The sequence below is a fragment of the Mytilus californianus genome, unplaced genomic scaffold (genome assembly GCF_021869535.1).
Source record: "Mytilus californianus isolate M0D057914Y unplaced genomic scaffold, xbMytCali1.0.p SCAF_25, whole genome shotgun sequence".
Classification (NCBI taxonomy): Eukaryota; Metazoa; Mollusca; class Bivalvia; order Mytilida; family Mytilidae; genus Mytilus; species Mytilus californianus.
Window position 1 is genome coordinate 4,634,651 of NW_026262674.1, and position 19,306 is coordinate 4,653,956.

The 19,306-nt window shown below is 33.3% G+C and overlaps 1 protein-coding gene across 2 annotated transcripts in view; it reads right to left on the reverse strand.

Moving 5' to 3' along the window:
- Positions 1 to 19,306, reverse strand: part of LOC127732577 (uncharacterized) — a 61,801-nt gene that overhangs the window by 7,333 nt on the left and 35,162 nt on the right. For both annotated transcript variants that reach the window (XM_052241646.1, XM_052241647.1), the window contains exons 2-4: positions 7,588 to 7,653; positions 5,085 to 5,265; positions 2,394 to 2,696 (exon numbers count right to left, since the gene is read on the reverse strand). In XM_052241646.1, coding sequence (XP_052097606.1) covers positions 2,394 to 2,696; positions 5,085 to 5,265; positions 7,588 to 7,629 — 526 coding nt within the window. In that variant the 5' untranslated portion in view covers positions 7,630 to 7,653. The remainder of the gene's footprint in view (positions 1 to 2,393; positions 2,697 to 5,084; positions 5,266 to 7,587; positions 7,654 to 19,306) is intronic.

The window sequence follows — 19,306 nt, forward strand, 5'->3', positions numbered from 1 at the left end:
CTAAAATTAGCTGTATAATGACATAACTCAATAATATATAGTAGAGAACCAGGGTCTTTTGATATGAGGTCCTTGCTCTATGACCTTGGAATTTAGGTCAAGGTCATTATTTAATTTGACGTTATACTTTTTTTCTCTGAACAAATAGTTTTTAATTTCTAATTAGTTCAGTATCTGTCAGTATTATAATTTGGTGAAAATATAATAAACCCACCGAAATGTTTGATTTGTGATGAGTCATTTTCTATATAATCTGGTTTTACCCCCAGTTCGTTAATCAAGGTCTCCAATAATCAATACTTAACCACTGCTTGTCAATATACAGATTTTTTAGTCAATAGAAATAAAATCATTTTGGTTCTGTGTTGAACCAAGTGAAGCATAAAGACAAGTAATGGTGTCATTCTTTTTCGCATTTTGTTAACGTTTTTGTTGTTTGCAATTTACATTTTATTATATATATTTTATCTTAAATAATATACAAAAACACTGGAATTGGTAACACATTCTGATCATGAGGACAATGATCCTGGTACAATGCAAATTGATTGTTTAAGACAAATTAACACTTAAAAGTAAATCTTGCAATGATGAGTTGGTTACGGTTTCCTCTATTTTCCATTATTTTCAAGATAATAGACTAAACCAATAGACAAATGCTGGATATTGTCTTATGCATGCAAGGAAATCAACTCTTATGTTTCAGTAATGTGATTTTTTAAAAATCATGATTGGCAGAATGTTTTGATTAAATTAACACTTTATAAAGTTCGTTCGTCCGAGGCACTTTTCTTGACTTATTTATCATGAGCGCTAAAACGTAAACATCTATACGAACAAAAGGGACCTAAACAGAATAGCCAAATTTATCGTAATTCAATTTGCTTGTGGGAGTTGGAACCTAAGTCTCCTAATAATCTATTATTTATCAATGAGGAAGTTTAGAAAAATATGTTACAAGTTATGTCAGTACCGAAGTACTGAGCTGATGATTGTTTCTGTCTCTGTCTTTTAAAATTTTCTAATCAATGGATAAACAATTTCTAAATTGTCAAATTCGTCATTAAAGGGGCAGTAACTACGAGATATAAAACAAAATAAAATATGATTTTGTTTTGTTCAATCATTAATGAAAGTGAAATAGTGAAATAATAATTCGCTTTTAGCAGCCAGTTTGGTTCAACTTTTTCAAAATAAGCTAAAAAACGTTGCTAATGAATTATTCACTTGCAAGTGAATAATTCTACATCATTGAATCCGTATTCATGTGACCGTCTATTTAACCCCTTAGCTAGAGATGGGTTACACATGAACTAGGCGTGTTCAGCTATCAAAAGGAAAAGAATGTCAACATTGATGGTGAAACAAGGGTAAACTGTTTTGTTTAACTGATTTGATCGACAAAACTCATTCTTATACAGGTAAAAACGATGATTAACATATATCACCTATAGTATGAAATCAAACAGACCTAGAAAATCCAATTGCACGTGTTATCAATTTATTTATATCTATATTTATGTTTATATCGGGTTATATGACAGTCGGCCGTTTTCGGAGGTCAACTCGATGGTTAATTAGATGGCGTCTAGACTAAAATACACACGAAATGCGGATACATATTATCGATTCCATGCATTGTTAATTGTTCATTTTTGACGTTTTGTAAGTTTGATATACGTTTTAGTAGGTTATAAATCAAATATGAGAATTTGAGTCAAATCGGTGAACATGAATTTGACAGCTAATGCCCCTTTAAAAGACATTAACTTCCAAAGAATATTTTAAAAAAAAATTTGTTTCATATGTAGAAAGTTTCATTCTAATCGTTTTTACCTCGGGAATTTTCTTTATCTATTAGCTTATTCAGTATATTTGACATTTACTTGCATTTACCCCTAATGCATTATTGTTAGTAACGACGGTCATGTTGGTTGATCGACAAGAACAAAACATGACAAACTGGGTTAATTGCGACCAAGTTCGGTTTCGATTTGATTGATGGCTTTTGAGGTGAGGTTTTTGCAAAAATTAGTAGACAGACGACGGACACGAAATGATGAGAAAATCTGCATAATACCCAATACTAACTTCTCTACGGAAGAAAGGTAATTCTATACTAAAGTTAAACAGATATGTTGGAGACCAAAACTTAGCAAACCAAAAATATTTAAAACCGCAGAGGTCAAAACGGAGCCTTCCGAGAATGCTAGTCTTCAAAACACCCTGAGATCAGCATTTGTGACCGGGATTTGCAACGTTAGGTTCCGTACAGTTACATGATTTTACAATTAGGTTATTGTACACTTGAAGTGGTTTATCTGTGACATTATTTAGAAAATGGATGATGAGAGGTCAGATGTTTTGTTTTCTATACTCGCTTTTATACTTACCAGGAGATAATTTCTGAAGATAGGGACAATGTTTCAAAAAGCATGAGCAATCCTCATTCGATGGAATGCAGTTACACTTATTTGAAGGTTCAGAAACAAAAGCATATCCCCGTCTGTAATCACATCGGCATCGTCTGTCGGTCCTTGGTGATCCGTCTTCAACTGTTATTTGTCCTTCTTCATTGCAATTGGATTTTTGGAAGATGCAATTACTTCCGTCGAGATTGAAATGACTAATCGGCTGATATCTTTCAGTGTCACAAGTCTGTCCATCAAAGTTCCCACTCCATACAATTTTGTACCCTACAACATGTAGACCATAAAAGCTACTTATTAATCAGAAAAACTACTCCGTTGGAATGCTTAAATAGAATATAAAGAAGGTCTTTTTTTTAAATGAAAACACAAATATTGTCTCTATCGGTACAAAACTGTGTTTGTTTTTTATAATCAAAACAAAGCCAAAAATGTATTGCTATAAACATGATGATATTCGGAACTTTTTTTAAATCATGTTGTTATTTATATGTGGTCATTGCACAAAGTGACGTATATCTATAACTGTTTATACAGTCTATTCACTTAAAAATCCGAGGATGTGTAAAAGAGGACGAAAGATACCAGAGGGACAGTCAAACTCATAGATCGAAAACAAACTGACAACGCCATGGCCAAAAATAAAAAGACAAACAGACAAATAATAGTACAGATGACACAACATAGAAAACTAAAAACTAAGCAACACGAACCCCACTAAAAACTGGGGGTGATCTCAGGTGCTCGGGAAGGGTAAGCAGATCCTGCTCCACATGTGGCAACCGTCGTGTTGCTTATGTTATTACAAATCCGGTAAATAGTCTAATTCGGTAGGTCACATTCGTGAAAAGGGAAGGGTATTGTAGTTACGACATAAGGAACATATCCGATATCATCTGTGAAACTGTTATTCCATAACGGTCAACCAACTCGTGATGGCGTCCGTAAAATTTACGATGGGATGATTTCAAATTCACCATTTGGATCTCTTTGTTTAATAGCTTCCTTGTGAGCAGCAATCCTCTATCAAGGAAATCATGATAGGAAATACAAGCCCGGGAATATCGTATTAATTGGGAGATATATACTCCGTATGCAGGCGCTGCTGGAATGTTACTACATAGAAATGGAAAGTTCACAATTGGGAAGCTGAAATCATCTCTTTTATCGTAAAGTTTTGTTTTCAACCGACCCTCATTGTCAATTTCTAGATGTAAGTCAAGATATGAGGCAGACTTAACTGTATCTGTAGTATCCTTTATCTCTAGTTCGATGGGATAGATTCGTTCAACATAGTCACCAAATTTTGTATTATTTAGTGAGAGAACATCATCTATATAGCGGAACGTAAAGTTAAAGGATATTGCTAACTTTTTATCTTTCTTCCGAAGAAGTTCCTGTATGAAGTCAGCCTCATAATAATAAAAAAAAACAAGTCGGCAAGAAGAGGGGCACAATTGGTTCCCATTGGAATTCCGACAGTCATTTAAAAAACACGTCCTCCAAACGTAACAAATATGTTGTCAATCAAGCATCTTGATAATGTCAGTTTCAGAGAATTTTTTGTTTGAATCAGAGTTATTCAAGATACTTGTAATGTTTGATTATCTAATCTGGGAAACAAGTTTTCCCTATTTATTGAAATTAGTTTTACAACTAGCTTTCATTAACTGTCAGTACTCTAAGATGTCATCAGTCGTTTTGTTCGTTGGTATGTGCTTTTCCCAAGTCAGGAGCGTGTAATTCAGTTCTTGTTGGTTTTTATCTGCCATATTTGTTTTTGTATATTTCTGAGCATAAATCATGTCGTTGTTTTTAGCTTGATTAGCTTTGAATGCCATCTTTGTATCTTTCTTCTTCTTTTTAGGATAACAACAAAATGTGTCTGATAGGTGAAAAACAATGCATTGAGTTCGCTGGCATGATTTCATTCCTTGCAGCGAAGTACGAAGACCTTATTCAGCAGTTAAAATTAAAATAATGACGTCATGAAAGATATATGACTATAAGAAATTCAAAAACAAAGGCATAATTCATACTTTTGGTCAACCTCTTAACCAAGAAAAAGATTTGTTTACGTGTGTTGACTTTGTCTTATAATTTAAACAGAGTTTGAAAGGGATATATTATCAAAGTCAATGAAAAGGTATCCTCACAGCTTGTAAATGAGTATAAGTTCTAAGTCAGGAATCTGATGTACAGTAGTTGTCGTCTGTTTATGTAGTTCATAACTGCTTCTCGTTTCTCGTTTTTATATAGATTAGACCGTTGGTTTTCCCGTTTGAATAGTTTAACACTAGTAATTGTTGGGGCCCTTTATAGCTTGCTGTTCGGTGTGAGCCAATGCTACGTGTTGAAGGCCGTACCTTGACCTATAATGGTTTACTTTTATAAATTGTTACTTGGATGGAGAGTTGTCTCATTGGCACTTATACCAGATCTTCCTATATCTATGAATTAAAAGGGATGAAGGGTAAAGTTTAAAGAATGGAACCCAACGGCATTCAAAACCAAAAGACAACTAGACGTCAATGTACTGAATTGAAAAAAGTGTTTCAGTATTGTCTGTTGTTTATAATTATTTTCACCAAGCACTAGTCTTTATCTTTCAAGTTGCTATGTTGTTCTTCTTTTAGACTTTACAATATCACTTACCAGGCCGTTGAAATTGTATTTTCTTGGAACACAATTCAATATTCTGAACTTTTATTACGTCCCGTAAGCACATGTATTCTTCTCCGGATATGTTGCAAAAGTTATTTGACCTGTGTTGACGCTGCGATGGTACAGAACACTTTAATTCATAACTTTCTCCGGTCAGGAATAGGATACAAAACTACAAAATGTAAAAAGAAATCGGTTTCCTTTCCAGGTTTGATATGAAAGACGAAATTCAAGTGAATGTTTTTCAAATTACGATTTGCAAAACAATAACAATTTGAATTCACTATTTGTTGGACTTTAGGTACATATTCCAAATGTACACAAAAACATGTTTATTTTGTCTCTTTTCTGCTGGTTAAATTTATTACAACTAATAACTATACTATAAATTATGAATTTTGGAACAATCTTTTACCATTTGACGTTTATAAATTTGGAAGTGACTGGAATCAACACAAAATATAGAAGTTTGGATTGTATTGTTCACATAGCTGGCTGTCAGCTTATCTTTTGTATATTTGTTAAGAAATTTTGCTTTATTTATAGTGTTGGTTTCGCTCTTTCTTGTGTGCCTTAATAACACTAAACAGTTGTGAACATTTATGATCTATCATCCTCTCGATGTTTGTATTTTGGCATTGCATAAAGTCATGCTTTTATCAGACTGTTTATACAGTCTTCACACTTAATCCGTTAAATGTGAACCAGGTTGATATTCTTGGTTGGGAAAACTTGATATGTTTATTAGTAGTCATTGCCTTTGAACCAGCTTTTAGCAATTGCAAGTACTCTTATATCGGTACAGTTTCTGTTTTGTCTGTTCTTTAGTTTTTCGTGCGACAAGTTGATCTGATGAGTCGAAGTTTTGCAACTGATTTTTACGGCTTGTTCTTATTTTGTGCTGTAACACCATTGCTCTAGGTTATTGGGAGGGTTGTCAGTTTGTTTTCGATCTATGAGTTTGACTGTCCCTCTGGTATCTTTCGTCCCTCTTTTTTGAGACGTTACGTACGGTATCCTGTTTAGTAATGGTAACATAACGTGACGTCGTTTTTTTTACTTTTGACCGACTGCTGTACCAAACGTCAGATTGTTGAACTTTTTACACAATTAACATTTTGATTACTAACTAGTTTTTTTTTAAAAGAAAATGGCCACTATGGTTGATTATATATTTCTGGCATGAAAAGCATATTTCCTATATAATGTTAACTTATTTAAAATAAATATGTCACATATTTTTCACTGCCCATTATTGCAAAACGAGTATCATCTGGCATGGTCAAGATTCCGTCACCACAAGTATCTAAGTATAGGCATGAACGGAAAATTCCTGTACCAAGTCATTTTTCACTCGTTCAATTGATTGACAGCGTTTGATTTTTTCAGTTTAAATGTACATCCCCTTTTAGAATTTGCCTTTGAGTTCGGTATTTATGTTATACATGTTTTATGGATATCGCGTACGACACCAGGTACCAAAGCTTTTTTTCGCTTCAAGAGTTTAAATGCTATCAACTTGCCTTAATTGTTACGTTGATGTTTACATTGACAAGGCAAGTGCGCCTTTAGTTTCTACCGATAACTTTCTATCTCAAGCGAGTAACAAACTTAAACTAAGTGCGCATGTGCCGCTGTAAATGTAAACATCAAAGACGTCATATGCAAAATAGCGATAAACAGATTATCAATGGTCTTTCAAACTCGAGGAAGTTTTTCTTCCATATCTCATCTCAGGACTGTCGCCCTTCGATGCGATTTTAGTTACACCCTCTCGTTTGAAAACCATCGATAATCTATAAACATCGAACTGATGCTGATAAATTTATGTTTTTAAATTTCAGCTCTACAGAACTTGGAAAATAGCGGCTAGATTTTGAACTGACATGACATGCAACGTGACCGTTTAACAGCATGAATATGATATTATTTACAAGTAGATTGAAATCAATTCAGCCGGGTTTGCGTTTTGTAATTTAGATTTAAATAGTTTGTCCTTTTTGTTACGTCTAACACGGAATCGTCGGATAACTGTATAATAAAACATAACATTAAATTTATTAAAATAAGTTTTTATTTGATTTTAATTGCTGCGATGAATCAAGACAGTTTACCGTTGCTACTGATTTGTTTTTGATGCTTTTTTTTGCACCAAGAAAGGGTAAAATGAAGAACAGACCGATTACCGTGCGTAACGTCTGAGCGCTCATAAACATGTCCACTACATTCTTTTTGTGTCTGTCTCAAGGCAGGGTTTGTAATTCAGTTATTTTCGTTGTCTGGTGAATGTCATTTTTCAATTGTTTTATTTTTTATAGTATTTATCAGGTCAGGTCGTTGGTTTTCTAGTTTGACTTGTGATTCGTAGATTTACACTTGCTTAATTAACGTCATCTCTGGTGGATAGTTATATCAATGGCAATAATACCACACCTCTTTTAATCTTATGGTAGTCATCAGACAGAGAGCTTTTCTATTGCAGAGTTGTACTTACATGCAGAATCAATATATATATATCCTGCGTAAAGGTATTCATCGTAAACAGTTACATTCTGATGGTCTAGAAAAGATAGAAAAAGTGTTTTACAATGCAAGCGACTCTTGTAGATAAAACATCGGTCAAATACAGCAACAAGAAAGTAGACTATCACTGTTATCATATTTTACCAAACAAGAAACAGACATGAAATTTGATAAGACGAAAGAAAGGTTCGAGAATATTTTTCATTGCCATTGTACTTAGGTAAAATATCCGTATCACGTTACGAAACATCTGTTTACGGACGTTTCTTAAACATTTTATATTTTCATTAAAAAAAACATTGCATTGTATTTGCCTATACATTTCATCCATTGTAAAAGAGGGGCGACAGATACCAGAGGGATATTCAAACTCATAAGTCGAAAATAAACTGTCAACGCCATGGCTAAAAATGAAAAAGACAAACAGACAACATCAAGAATTGTCATTGTAACACTAAGAAACTGATACGTTAACGTTAAAAAAATGATTAAAAAGAAAATATGATCTTTTGATTTATAATAAAGTTAGATTCTTTAGCTACCCCGTCGTGAATTAAGGGTCATACTGCCCTGCAAATATAGCATGTAGTTCTCTTTTTTTTACTGGTTTGCTGTCTCATAGTTAAGGTGCCATGTTTGATGTAAATATGAAGGACAATACAAGTATATTTCATATGTCACAGTGAACTGGACATACACCAAATTATCGTTATGGCAATTATCACACAGTGACCTTGGTTCCACTTTTATTAACTGCAAATAAATATTTATTTCAACATATACAAATCTTTCAACAAATTCGGAAAACAATTATATTCGTTCATAACCTAAATATAAAACCACAAACTAAATAGAGACAAGAACTGACGGACTAATGAATTCGACAAAGCACTTAAAAATAACGCCGTGAATAAATACTGCAAATAAGACAATTTATAGCTGTAGTTCAGTAACTTTGAACTTTACTAGAAAACTATGTAAAAAGTACGGAAAAGCAGTATTGTATCTTATTACAGATTTTTACGATAAATCGTTCAGGTGTGTAGTGACATGTATATGAAATTGTGCAGTGACGTGTATTGGAAATGTCGTCAGTCTCAGTCAAACGTCATAATGAGTATGATGAAACAGAAAATGGAATGAATGAAATAAATGAACTGATGAATGACAAATCAACATTTAATTATACACATAAATACGACGGTGACACATATATTAAACGATATGTGTAAATTGCCTGATCTTCATGTGTGCTTTTCAGAGTATTTTTATATTTGTATCACATATTGTAAACATTGTAACATTAAACATATGTGTAAAGTGTGCTTAAATCCTGACAATTGTTTCATTTATAAGTCAATTAAAGGCATGTTGTGCATACCCATGAAATACTACCTGAAATAGGTATATGGCAAATCTATTCATTACGTATAGAAGGAGATACATCGTTCAGACAGCAATCCAACGACAAAAAGAAACCACCCATACAACATATCTAAAGGGCAATTTAAAATAGACAGGTGTCTATACAATATGTCAAGCTCTAAATTGTTTCAAGTTTCAATTGATTAAACAGAGACAATAGAGATATGGTGACAACACCAAAATGTTCATAATAAAATAAAATTGATGTATATTTGCGCGATATCAAGAATGTTCGTCGTTCAAATATGATTGAATATAAATCATTTTTCAACAGAAAAAGTATTAAAAATGATAGCAAGGGACATTTGAATTCAAATAATTACATTACATTACATGCGCACATTTTTAGTATGTAGAACTTCAACGTTTCATACAAAATGTGATTCTGTCAACGTTTTTACATCCGTATGAAATTACAAATAAATAGGGAATGTGTCCATGGGACACATATGATGCCCCCGCTTGCATACAACGTTATATAGGAACATAACTCAAAAACGGTAAAAGTTATGCTACCCAAATTCGTACTTGATGTGAGTTATGTGGTAATAAGCATTGTTTATAAGTTGCATAATATTTGGTTGAGGCAAACTTAAGTTAGAGAACGGAAACAACAAAATTCAGCATTTTTTCCATCTGTAAAGGGGCATCACTATAGAACGGTAAAAGTGACATCACCAAAATTCAAACTTGATCTGTGTTTTGTAATAATAAGCATTGTGTATAAGATTCATAACATTCGGTTGAGGCAAACTTAAGTTAGAGAACGGAAATGAAAAATTTAGCAGTTTTTCCATTTGTAAAGGGGCATAACTCTAGAGAGGTAAAAGTGACGCCACCAAAATTCAAACTTGATCTGTGTTTTGTGTTAATGAGCTTTGTGTATAAGTTTCATAACATTTGGTTAAGGCAAACTAAAGTTACAGAACGGAAACCAATTTCGGGACGTATGGACGTACAGACGGACAAGGGTAAAACTTAATGCCCCCTGCGCTACGGTGGGGGCATAAAAATCATTTAATTCTTAAGTGCCAACGAAGGACAAGACAATAGGAAAAAAGAGGAAGGCTATATTTTCTTACCTACGATAGGGACATAAATATGTGGCAGGGTTAACTTTTAATTTATGCAAAAGAAGAAAATACAAAAACTTCTATTTCCAGCATAGACTAATTAATGAGGAATGAGAATATGTGTAGGAAGATCTTGTTGATATATTTTACTATATTTTACAGTGTATTCAAATTTTTAAAATGACATACTTTTTTATCAAACGGATGTGTTGGAATTGGCTAGATATATAAGATATTAGAAAAACAAATATAAATACATATTTGTTATAGTTACACTATCTGCTGAGTTATTGAACTTTCGATTTTCATTGAAATTATAGCGAAACATAATGATAATTTTTAGCTCACCTGGCCTAAAAAGCCAAGTGAGCTTTACTCATCACTTGGCGTCCGTCGTCCGTCGTCGTCCGTCGTGGTTGATAACTTTTTACATTTTAAACTTTTTATAGAGATCCACTGAATGGAATAAAACCAAACATTGCATGAATATTCCTTATGAGGTGCTGACCAAGTGTTGTTACTTTGTAGCTGATCCATCATCCAAGATGACCGCTAGCGGGGGACTTCCTTTAACATGAGATTCTATGGACAATACATACAAATGTCTTCTTTTAGAGAACCACTGCATGGAATGAAGCCAAACATAGCATGAATGTTCCTTACGAGGTGCTGACCAAATGTTGTTACTTTGTAGCAAAGCCATCAACCAAGATGGCTGCCAACGGGGGACTTTGTTTAACAGAGGACCCGGCCTATGTAAATATATACAAATAGATATAAGAAGATGTGGTATGAGTGCCATCCAAGTCACAATTAGTAAAAGTAAACCATTATAGGTCAAAGCACGGCCTTCAACACGGAGCCTTGGCTCACACCGAACAGCAAGCTATAAAGGGCCCCAAAAATGACTAGTGTAAAACCATTCAAACAGGAAAACCAACGGTCTAATCTATATAAAAAACGAGAAACGAGAAACACTTATAAACCACATCAACAAACGACAACCACTGAACATCAGGTTCCTGACTTAGGACAGGTGCAAACAAATGCAACGGGTTTAAACGCTTTAATAGGCGCCAACCTTCACCCTTACCTGAAACAATAGTGTAACATCACAACATAGAAAATATCAATTGAAATGGCTTAACTCAATCAAAAGACATATTAACAAAAGCAAGTGAACATACACTGAACGAATATATTTGATCTATAACACAATATAAATACAAAATTAATAAAAAAAAAGGGGGAGGGGTGAGATGTCAAACAATATCAGAAAGACAACCATAACCTTGGACAAAATGCCACCAAATAAAATAACGTACACAGGTAAATAAAAATAATTTTGTTGTAAGGTATACATGGAGTACGGAAATATTTTTTACAATGTCTTCTTTTAGAAAATCGCTTAATGGATTGAAACCAAACATGGTATGAATGTTTCTTTTAAGTTGTTGACCAAGTGTTGTTACTTTGTAGCTGATTTGTCACCAACGATGGCTGCCAGCAGGGGGAGTAAGTTTAACATAGGACCATAAGGGAAATACATACACATGTTTTCTTCTAGAGAACCACTGAATAGAATGAAACCAAACATGGCATGAATGTTCCTAATGAGGTGCAAGTGATGTTACTTTGTAGCCGAACCATCATTCAAGATGGCCGCCAGCAGGGGACTAAGTTTAACATAAGACCCTATGGAAAATACATACAAATGCTTCTTCTAGAGGAGCACTGAATGGAATGAATCCAAACATGGCCTCAATCATTATTACGGTATCTGTTATGATTTTAATCATTTTTTACATGATTTCCAAAACCAAAGTAGAATCAGGTGAGCGACATAGGCTCTTGAAAGCCTCTTGTTATGAGTTTTTATCACAATTTGTGTCTAAATTATAAGCAATGTACTTTCTGTTTTAGATATTAACACTGAGCATAAAGATTTTTAAATCAATTGTGACAATCTTGACTTATTGTACGAAATCGAAGTGTTGACGGACAGACAAACAGTGTGATTACTAAAAGGCACCCGCAAAGTATTCAATTGTGCCTTTAAATTCTTTGTTGTATTGAAAGGTCTTAACTTTGCGATTAAGAATGTTTAAACCATTGTCGTGACGTCAGCCTATTTATTTACCGTGGATTCTGTTATATAGATACAATGGATAAGCGTGGATTCTTGAAAAAGAAACCATGAGCCCGGAGGGCGAATGTTTTGTTTTTCATGAATCTACGCTTATCCATTGTATCTATAACTTAAACTATTGTGTTAATTTCTTTTCAAAATTAAAGCCTTTTCCTAATTAGAAGGTATTGTAAGTGAGTTTAAATAACCATGTTATCGTGTCCAACGATGCATTGATAAATCTCAGATCACAATTAATTGGTTAACAAAATACAAGTATAAAACTTCTACCTTTAAAGATCTTTATATTACCAGGCATATGAATATTATCTGTTTATACAAAAAAAGACATATTCGAAATTATTTCTAATTAATTGAAAATGGAAATGGGGACGTGTCAAAGAGACAACAACCCGACCAGAAAGCATATATAAAGTATATATAACAAGTATGTTATCGAAATTTTTCTAGCACTCTAGGCACATCACGATTTTCTCGCATAGGAATTTGCCAACAAACCTTTGTAAAATTATGTAGTAAAACAGATGAAATCATACTATATTTATAAAACAAAAATTGACAAATAGAATGTAATCATTTTTGTTTCAAACATGTGAAATAGCCAATAATAATAAAAAAAAACCGGTAAAACTCGCTATTATTACAAAAATATCCACTATAACATGCAAAATTAGAAAAAAAAACAAAGATCACTTAAGAATTGGAACAACAGAGAGAATACAGGGATTCGAACCTAAACCGACAAATCCCTATCTTTAACTCATTGATTTTAACCATGCTAACCTCGCGGCTACCAACTCATACTATACGACTGCCTATTGTGTCTATATAAAGGTACAAGCCCTGTGTGTCCGATGAACCGATGTATATCAGATGTTCATTTAAATATATAAAATAGACATCTATAGTGTAACCCATTGGTAGCCGAGAGGTTTCGTCGATGTGTTGATGTCAGTCACACATAACAGATTTCAAGGAAGGGTTCGATTCCCAGTTAAAGCATATACAAATTACAAAAAATAAAGGTAAGTTTTTAAATTAATTCCATTAGTGAACAGAAATCAGTTAATTAGCCAATTCAAACTTAATGAAATTAGGCACACAAAGGAAACAATTGAATATAATTTGGTGAGTCAATTTCAGCGGCAGATTTAGGAAGCGTTGATTCTAGAAAAAGAATCCACGGTAAATGAATAGGCTGACGTCACTACAATGGTTTAATTTCCTAGAATCAACGCTTCCTAAATCTGTCGCCGAAATGGACTCACCAAATTATATTCAATTGTTTCCTTTGTGTGCCTAATTAAGTTTGAAATGGCTAACTTACTGATTTCTATTCACTAATGGAACTAGTTTAAAAACTTACCTTTATTTTTGTAATTTCTATATGCCTACGTACGCGTCCTTAAAATCTGTTATTTGTGACTGTCATCAACATATCGACGAAACCTCTCGTCTACCAATGGGTTACAATTTAAATGTCTATTATATTGAACTAAGTGTAAATTGAATAGATCTATTCTTACGAATAACAAAGGATTTTGACCACAGGGTATGACGAGCGGCGGTTTCTGGGAACACCTGCTTCTACATCCCGCAAACAAAGTCCATTGTTATTCGTAACAATAGAAATTGATTATTTTTTAAATAGCATGAACATAAGAAATTACTAATAGTGTTCACTACAAATTGTTTCAAGATATTAAAAAAACACATTTTAGGAAATTCCAATAGCGAAAAAAAATTAAGCATCTATTTTGAATACAAAAATAATCCTTTAAATACTCCTTTGCTTGAAGGTAATTTTTTTTATCCCAGTCATATGTCTCTATTCTAAAGCATTGGTCTTTAGAAAAAATGGGGATTCTAACTCCCGGGACCACCCCCCCCCCCCCCCCCCCCCTCGGTTACCCATTGGCCGATCTGGGGACGGGGGTTCCGCGGTTTGGACCCGACTTTTATTTAAAAGATCAATGCATTTGAATGGATGGACCCCCCCTTTTTTCTCTTGAGTTGGGAACCCCAAGCTGGATCAGCCCCTGTTTGCCCCCAACAAGAGGCTCTCAAGAACCTGAATCGCTCACCTGTATTTCAGAGGAGAAGATTTTTGAATGTTAGCAAACTTGATGAACAAATTGTGTAAAATTGCCTTTAAAGGGCAATAACTCCTTAAGGAGTCAATTGACAATTTTGGTCATATAAAACTTTTTTGTAGATCTTACTTTGCTGAACATTATTGCTGCTTACAGTTTATATATATCTATAATAATATTTAAAATAATAACAAAAAACTGCAAAATTTTGTAAAAACTACCAATTCGGTGGCAGCAACCCAACAATGGGTTGTTCGATTCGTCTGATAATCTCAGGGCCGATAGATCTTGACCAATTAAACAATTTTATCCCATGTCACATTTGCTCTAAAAGATTTAGTTTTTGAGATATAATTCAAAAACTGCATTTGACCCTTATGTTCTATTTTTAGCCATGGCAGCCATGTTTGTTGATGGATACAAACTTTGGATACAATTTATAAACAAGATACCCTAAGGAACATTTAGTTAAACTTTGAAGGTAATTGGCCCAGTAGTTTCAGAGGAGAAGATTTTTAAATGTTAGCAAACTTGATGAACAAATTGTGTAAAATTGTCTTAAAGGACAATAACTCCTTAAGGGGTCAATTGACAATTATAGTCATATTAACTTTTTTGTAGATCTTACTTTGTTGAACATTATTGCTGCTTACAGTTTATATATATCTATAATAATATTTAAAATAATAACAAAAAACTGCAAAATTTTGTAAAAACTACCAATTCGGTGGCAGCAACCCAACAATGGGTTGTTCGATTCGTCTGAAAATTTTAGAGCTGATAGATCTTGACCAATTGAACAATATTACCCCATGTCAGATTTGCTCTAAGAGCTTTAGTTTTTGAGATATAAGCCAAAAACTGCATTTGACCCCTATGTTCTATTTTTAGCCATGGCGGCCGTGTTTGTTGATGGATCAAAACTTTGGATACAATTTATAAACTAGATACCCTAAGGAACATTAAGTTAAAGTTTGAAGGTATTTGGCCCATTAGTTTCAGAGGAGAAGATTTTTGAAATAGTTTACGACGACAGACGACGACAGACGACAACAGACGACGACGACAGACGACGGACGACGACGGACGCCAAGTGATGACATTAGCTCACATGGGGCCCTTCGGGCCCCGGTGAGCTAAAAAGGGAGTTCCTAAATATTAAATCTGTATCTTTGAATGTTGAGCGTGTCTGGTAGTCGGGTCACACCTATCCCTTAGTATGTCCGAATATGAATGTTTGTTTATTCTCGAGAAGAGGGGGGGGATGTAAAACCGTAAGATATAAAATACAGTTATGATTAACTTTATTACACTGATACAGGTAAGTACTTTGGGTTATAATATTGCCTTTATCTTAAGTCTCTTCTACCAAATCCAACGCTCGCCACAAAATGTCGTCCGTCTTATGCCCGTCCATATTGACAACTGCATACAAGGAGCATTATGTATCTTTTGTTTTTAATAAGAATACACGAAACGGTCAACCTTGACCCGCTGATCCATTTGAGCACATGGATTTAACGGGAATATGCAAAACAACTTTGACATTTGTAAAATATAATCACTTGTCAAAGTTTGAACAAAGATACCCTAAGAAAGGTTACTAGTGGGGTTTCATGTAATAAAAAAAAAATCTTATAAATCATGGTTTGATATTGTCAATAAATATGTTATCGGGTTTTTTTTTTTCATTTAATAATCAATGTTCACAAATATAGGGTTTAGAATGGGGTGTAAGTTAGTTATACACCTCGGGATACGGCGTGTCTGGATAAGAAACCCCTCCGGCCTCCGGCCGACGGGGTTACTTATCCAGACACACCTATCCCTCGGTGTATAACTATTACATACACTACAAAAGTCTAAAAGTCTGAAAAGACCAGTTTTTGTCTTAATTTGCATGAACTTTTACTCGACATTCTCCAAAAGTATGACTTGTGTCTTAATTTTTCTTGACAAATTCTCATTTATATTAAATTTGTATGAAATTTACTCGACATATTCTCGACATTCTGAATATGGTCTTAAAATTTCTTGACAAATTCTTGACATTTGAATACTGTCTTGGAATTTCTCGACATATTCTCGACATTCTTATTTTTTCTCAGTATGGCTTGACATATTCTGAACATTTTGAATCGTGTCTTAAATTTACTTGACAGTTCTGAGTTTAACAAATCATGACCAATATTCATGATATAACTTTAATCTTTATTTCTCCGGTCTCTAAAAACACCGCAAAGGACCTCCTTTGTGCACAAAGGAGCACAAAGGACCACAAAGGAGTATGATAAGTGCACAAAGGACCTGAAATTGTTTATTAAATGGGGGGAAAGGCATTTCTCACGAAAAAAAATATTGTTTTTTATTAAAATACGTGAGTTAAATCGGTATAAAGTTGAAGATTTACGAAACCGTGTTCCGTAACCGGTACGGATATGTATAAGAGTACGGCCGTTTTCGATAAGATGTTAGTACACCTATAATTATATATTGAAAAGTATTGAGAAAACATGAACATATAAAAAAGACTGGACATTAAACCGGAGAGAACAAATTAAGCTAACACTGTTTGTAAAGATTTCAATTTCACACAATTAATAAGTTATGTATAACGAGTACTTGATTGCGCTTGGGATGAACAAAGCGTTATATATTCTTACAGTTAATTATCAGTGTTCAAAGACCGTCTTTAAAAACAATAACATTGTTGAAAAAACAATTATATGTATTAATTTATTAAAAAAAACACACAAAAAAGACTTCAGACATATGCAAAATATACAAGTTTTCTAAATATAGATCTTACAAGCGGCGATCAAAGACGTCGTCTATTGAAGTTAAAAAAATGAGAAATATAAACCATTTTACTCAAAATCTTATCAGAAATAAAATAATATAAATAAGAGAGTTCTTCACTGAAACATTCAAAGCTATACAAATTCAACATGAATCACTCTCAATACAACTACGTGTCAAGTCTATCTAGACTTCAACAGGTATACTTTTTCAAGTTTGTTTAAAATTATGTTTAATTTGAAAGCAATTTTTAAATTTTAAATTAAATATTTTATTTTCATCAGCATTGCTTTAAGGAAACTGAACTCCTTCTTTTTTTTATCAATCGTCTCAATATATGATACGGTTCCATGGAGACTTACCACACTTTCTTTTCACACTTCAAAGCTCGGATAGTAACGGAGGTGCAATGTTTCGACGTCAAACTTGGTAGCGACGATGAAGGTGGTTTGACAGTTGCATTAGACAGCGTTTTTTCAAAGCCGGACAGATTACTCTGCACAAAGCACATAAAAGACAATGTGACAGATTACATAAAAAACAAGCTGCCTCTAACATCTAATCAAAGATCGCAGATTATGTCCGACATTTTTAACGACAATGGCATTGCAACAGCTGATGACACCATAGATTTCGACACCAAGTCCAATGAACTTTGTAACAGCTTTCCGTGTTTTGCCAATTATTATGAGATAAGACTTAAAAACCGCTTGTTCAATTATGTTAATCAACCCTATCGCAAATATGACTCTAACAGACTCTGGACAAACAATAACTGTGAGTCCATGAACCACCGGTTTAAGGTAGCACTGAACTGGAAACCACATCAATTACCAGAACTTTAAGACAAAATATACAATGTGATACAACTTCATCACACAGATTTAAGACGCAGTATAGTTGGAAACGGCAATTATGAACTTTTCGGAAATTTCAAAAAACACAGAATACAACATTCCAAATGGCACAGTCTTACCCAAATTGAAAAAGAAGTGCTTTACCGAAAGCTTGCCAGTGACAAAAAGTTTAGTGACAATATGTTAAGAGCAGCAAATGGTTTTGCAATACCAAAAGTTAAACGTCTCGCCAAGAAGCCTGGTCAACGTCACCGGCCAAGGACAGCTGCAGTGAGGACAAAACCGAAATTTTAAATGTTATTGTTAAATCATATGTATTTATTTATCATGTTTATTTAATCTTATTAAATCATAATTGGAAATATAAAGTTTTGACTTTTTTGTTATAATGCAAGTATTCTTACTTCACTTAAAAATATTATCATACGTATAACATGTATAAAGAAAACAAAGTGATGATATATGAGACAAAAAAAAAACAACAACACATTGCTATCCTATATAATTTTCGAAGTTTTGGTAATGCTTTACCCTTGAAAAATTACAACAATAAGATACCAAGAATAATAATTGACGTTTTTATCAGTTATGTTACATTTTAACTATTTAAAAATTCAAATACATGAACTATCACTTAACCCGGATATAAAGTCGGTTCCAAACCGATACCGGTGAAAACTACAAATCGTACATTATTAAAATCGCAATTTTTATTGAAATTGTTTGGTTTTTTTTACATTTTTCTTCATGAATTATAATATTTTTATGTTTTGAAATGAATTTCAGGTCCTTTGTGCTCTTATGAAACTCCTTTGTGGTCCTTTGTGCTCCTTTGTGCACAAAGGAGGTCCTTTGCGGTGTTTTTAGAGACCCTTATTTCTCTTTATATGATATACTGTTGTTTCAAGTTACACTTCTTTACAACAAAAATAAAAGTTGGGCATGTAAAATAATTGAAAATTTGGGTATATAAATATTTTTACAAATGCAAATATGGCTATGAAATCTAAAGTATAAAATAATTCAAATGTGGGTGTGTTGATATAAAACAATTTCAAAATGTGGGTTTTTAAATAATTACAAATTTTGATTCCTAAATCTTATAAATTAAATGATTCAAACCAATCATACTGTAGACATATTTCATTCTACATTCATAATATTCAATGTTGATATGGTAAATAATTATTATACCAAAATGTGGTTTATATAAATAGCAAATTATGATGATATACAAATCATTCATTTAACAGAAGAAAATTTGTGTAATGTCATCTGTTGGATTATATTAAGT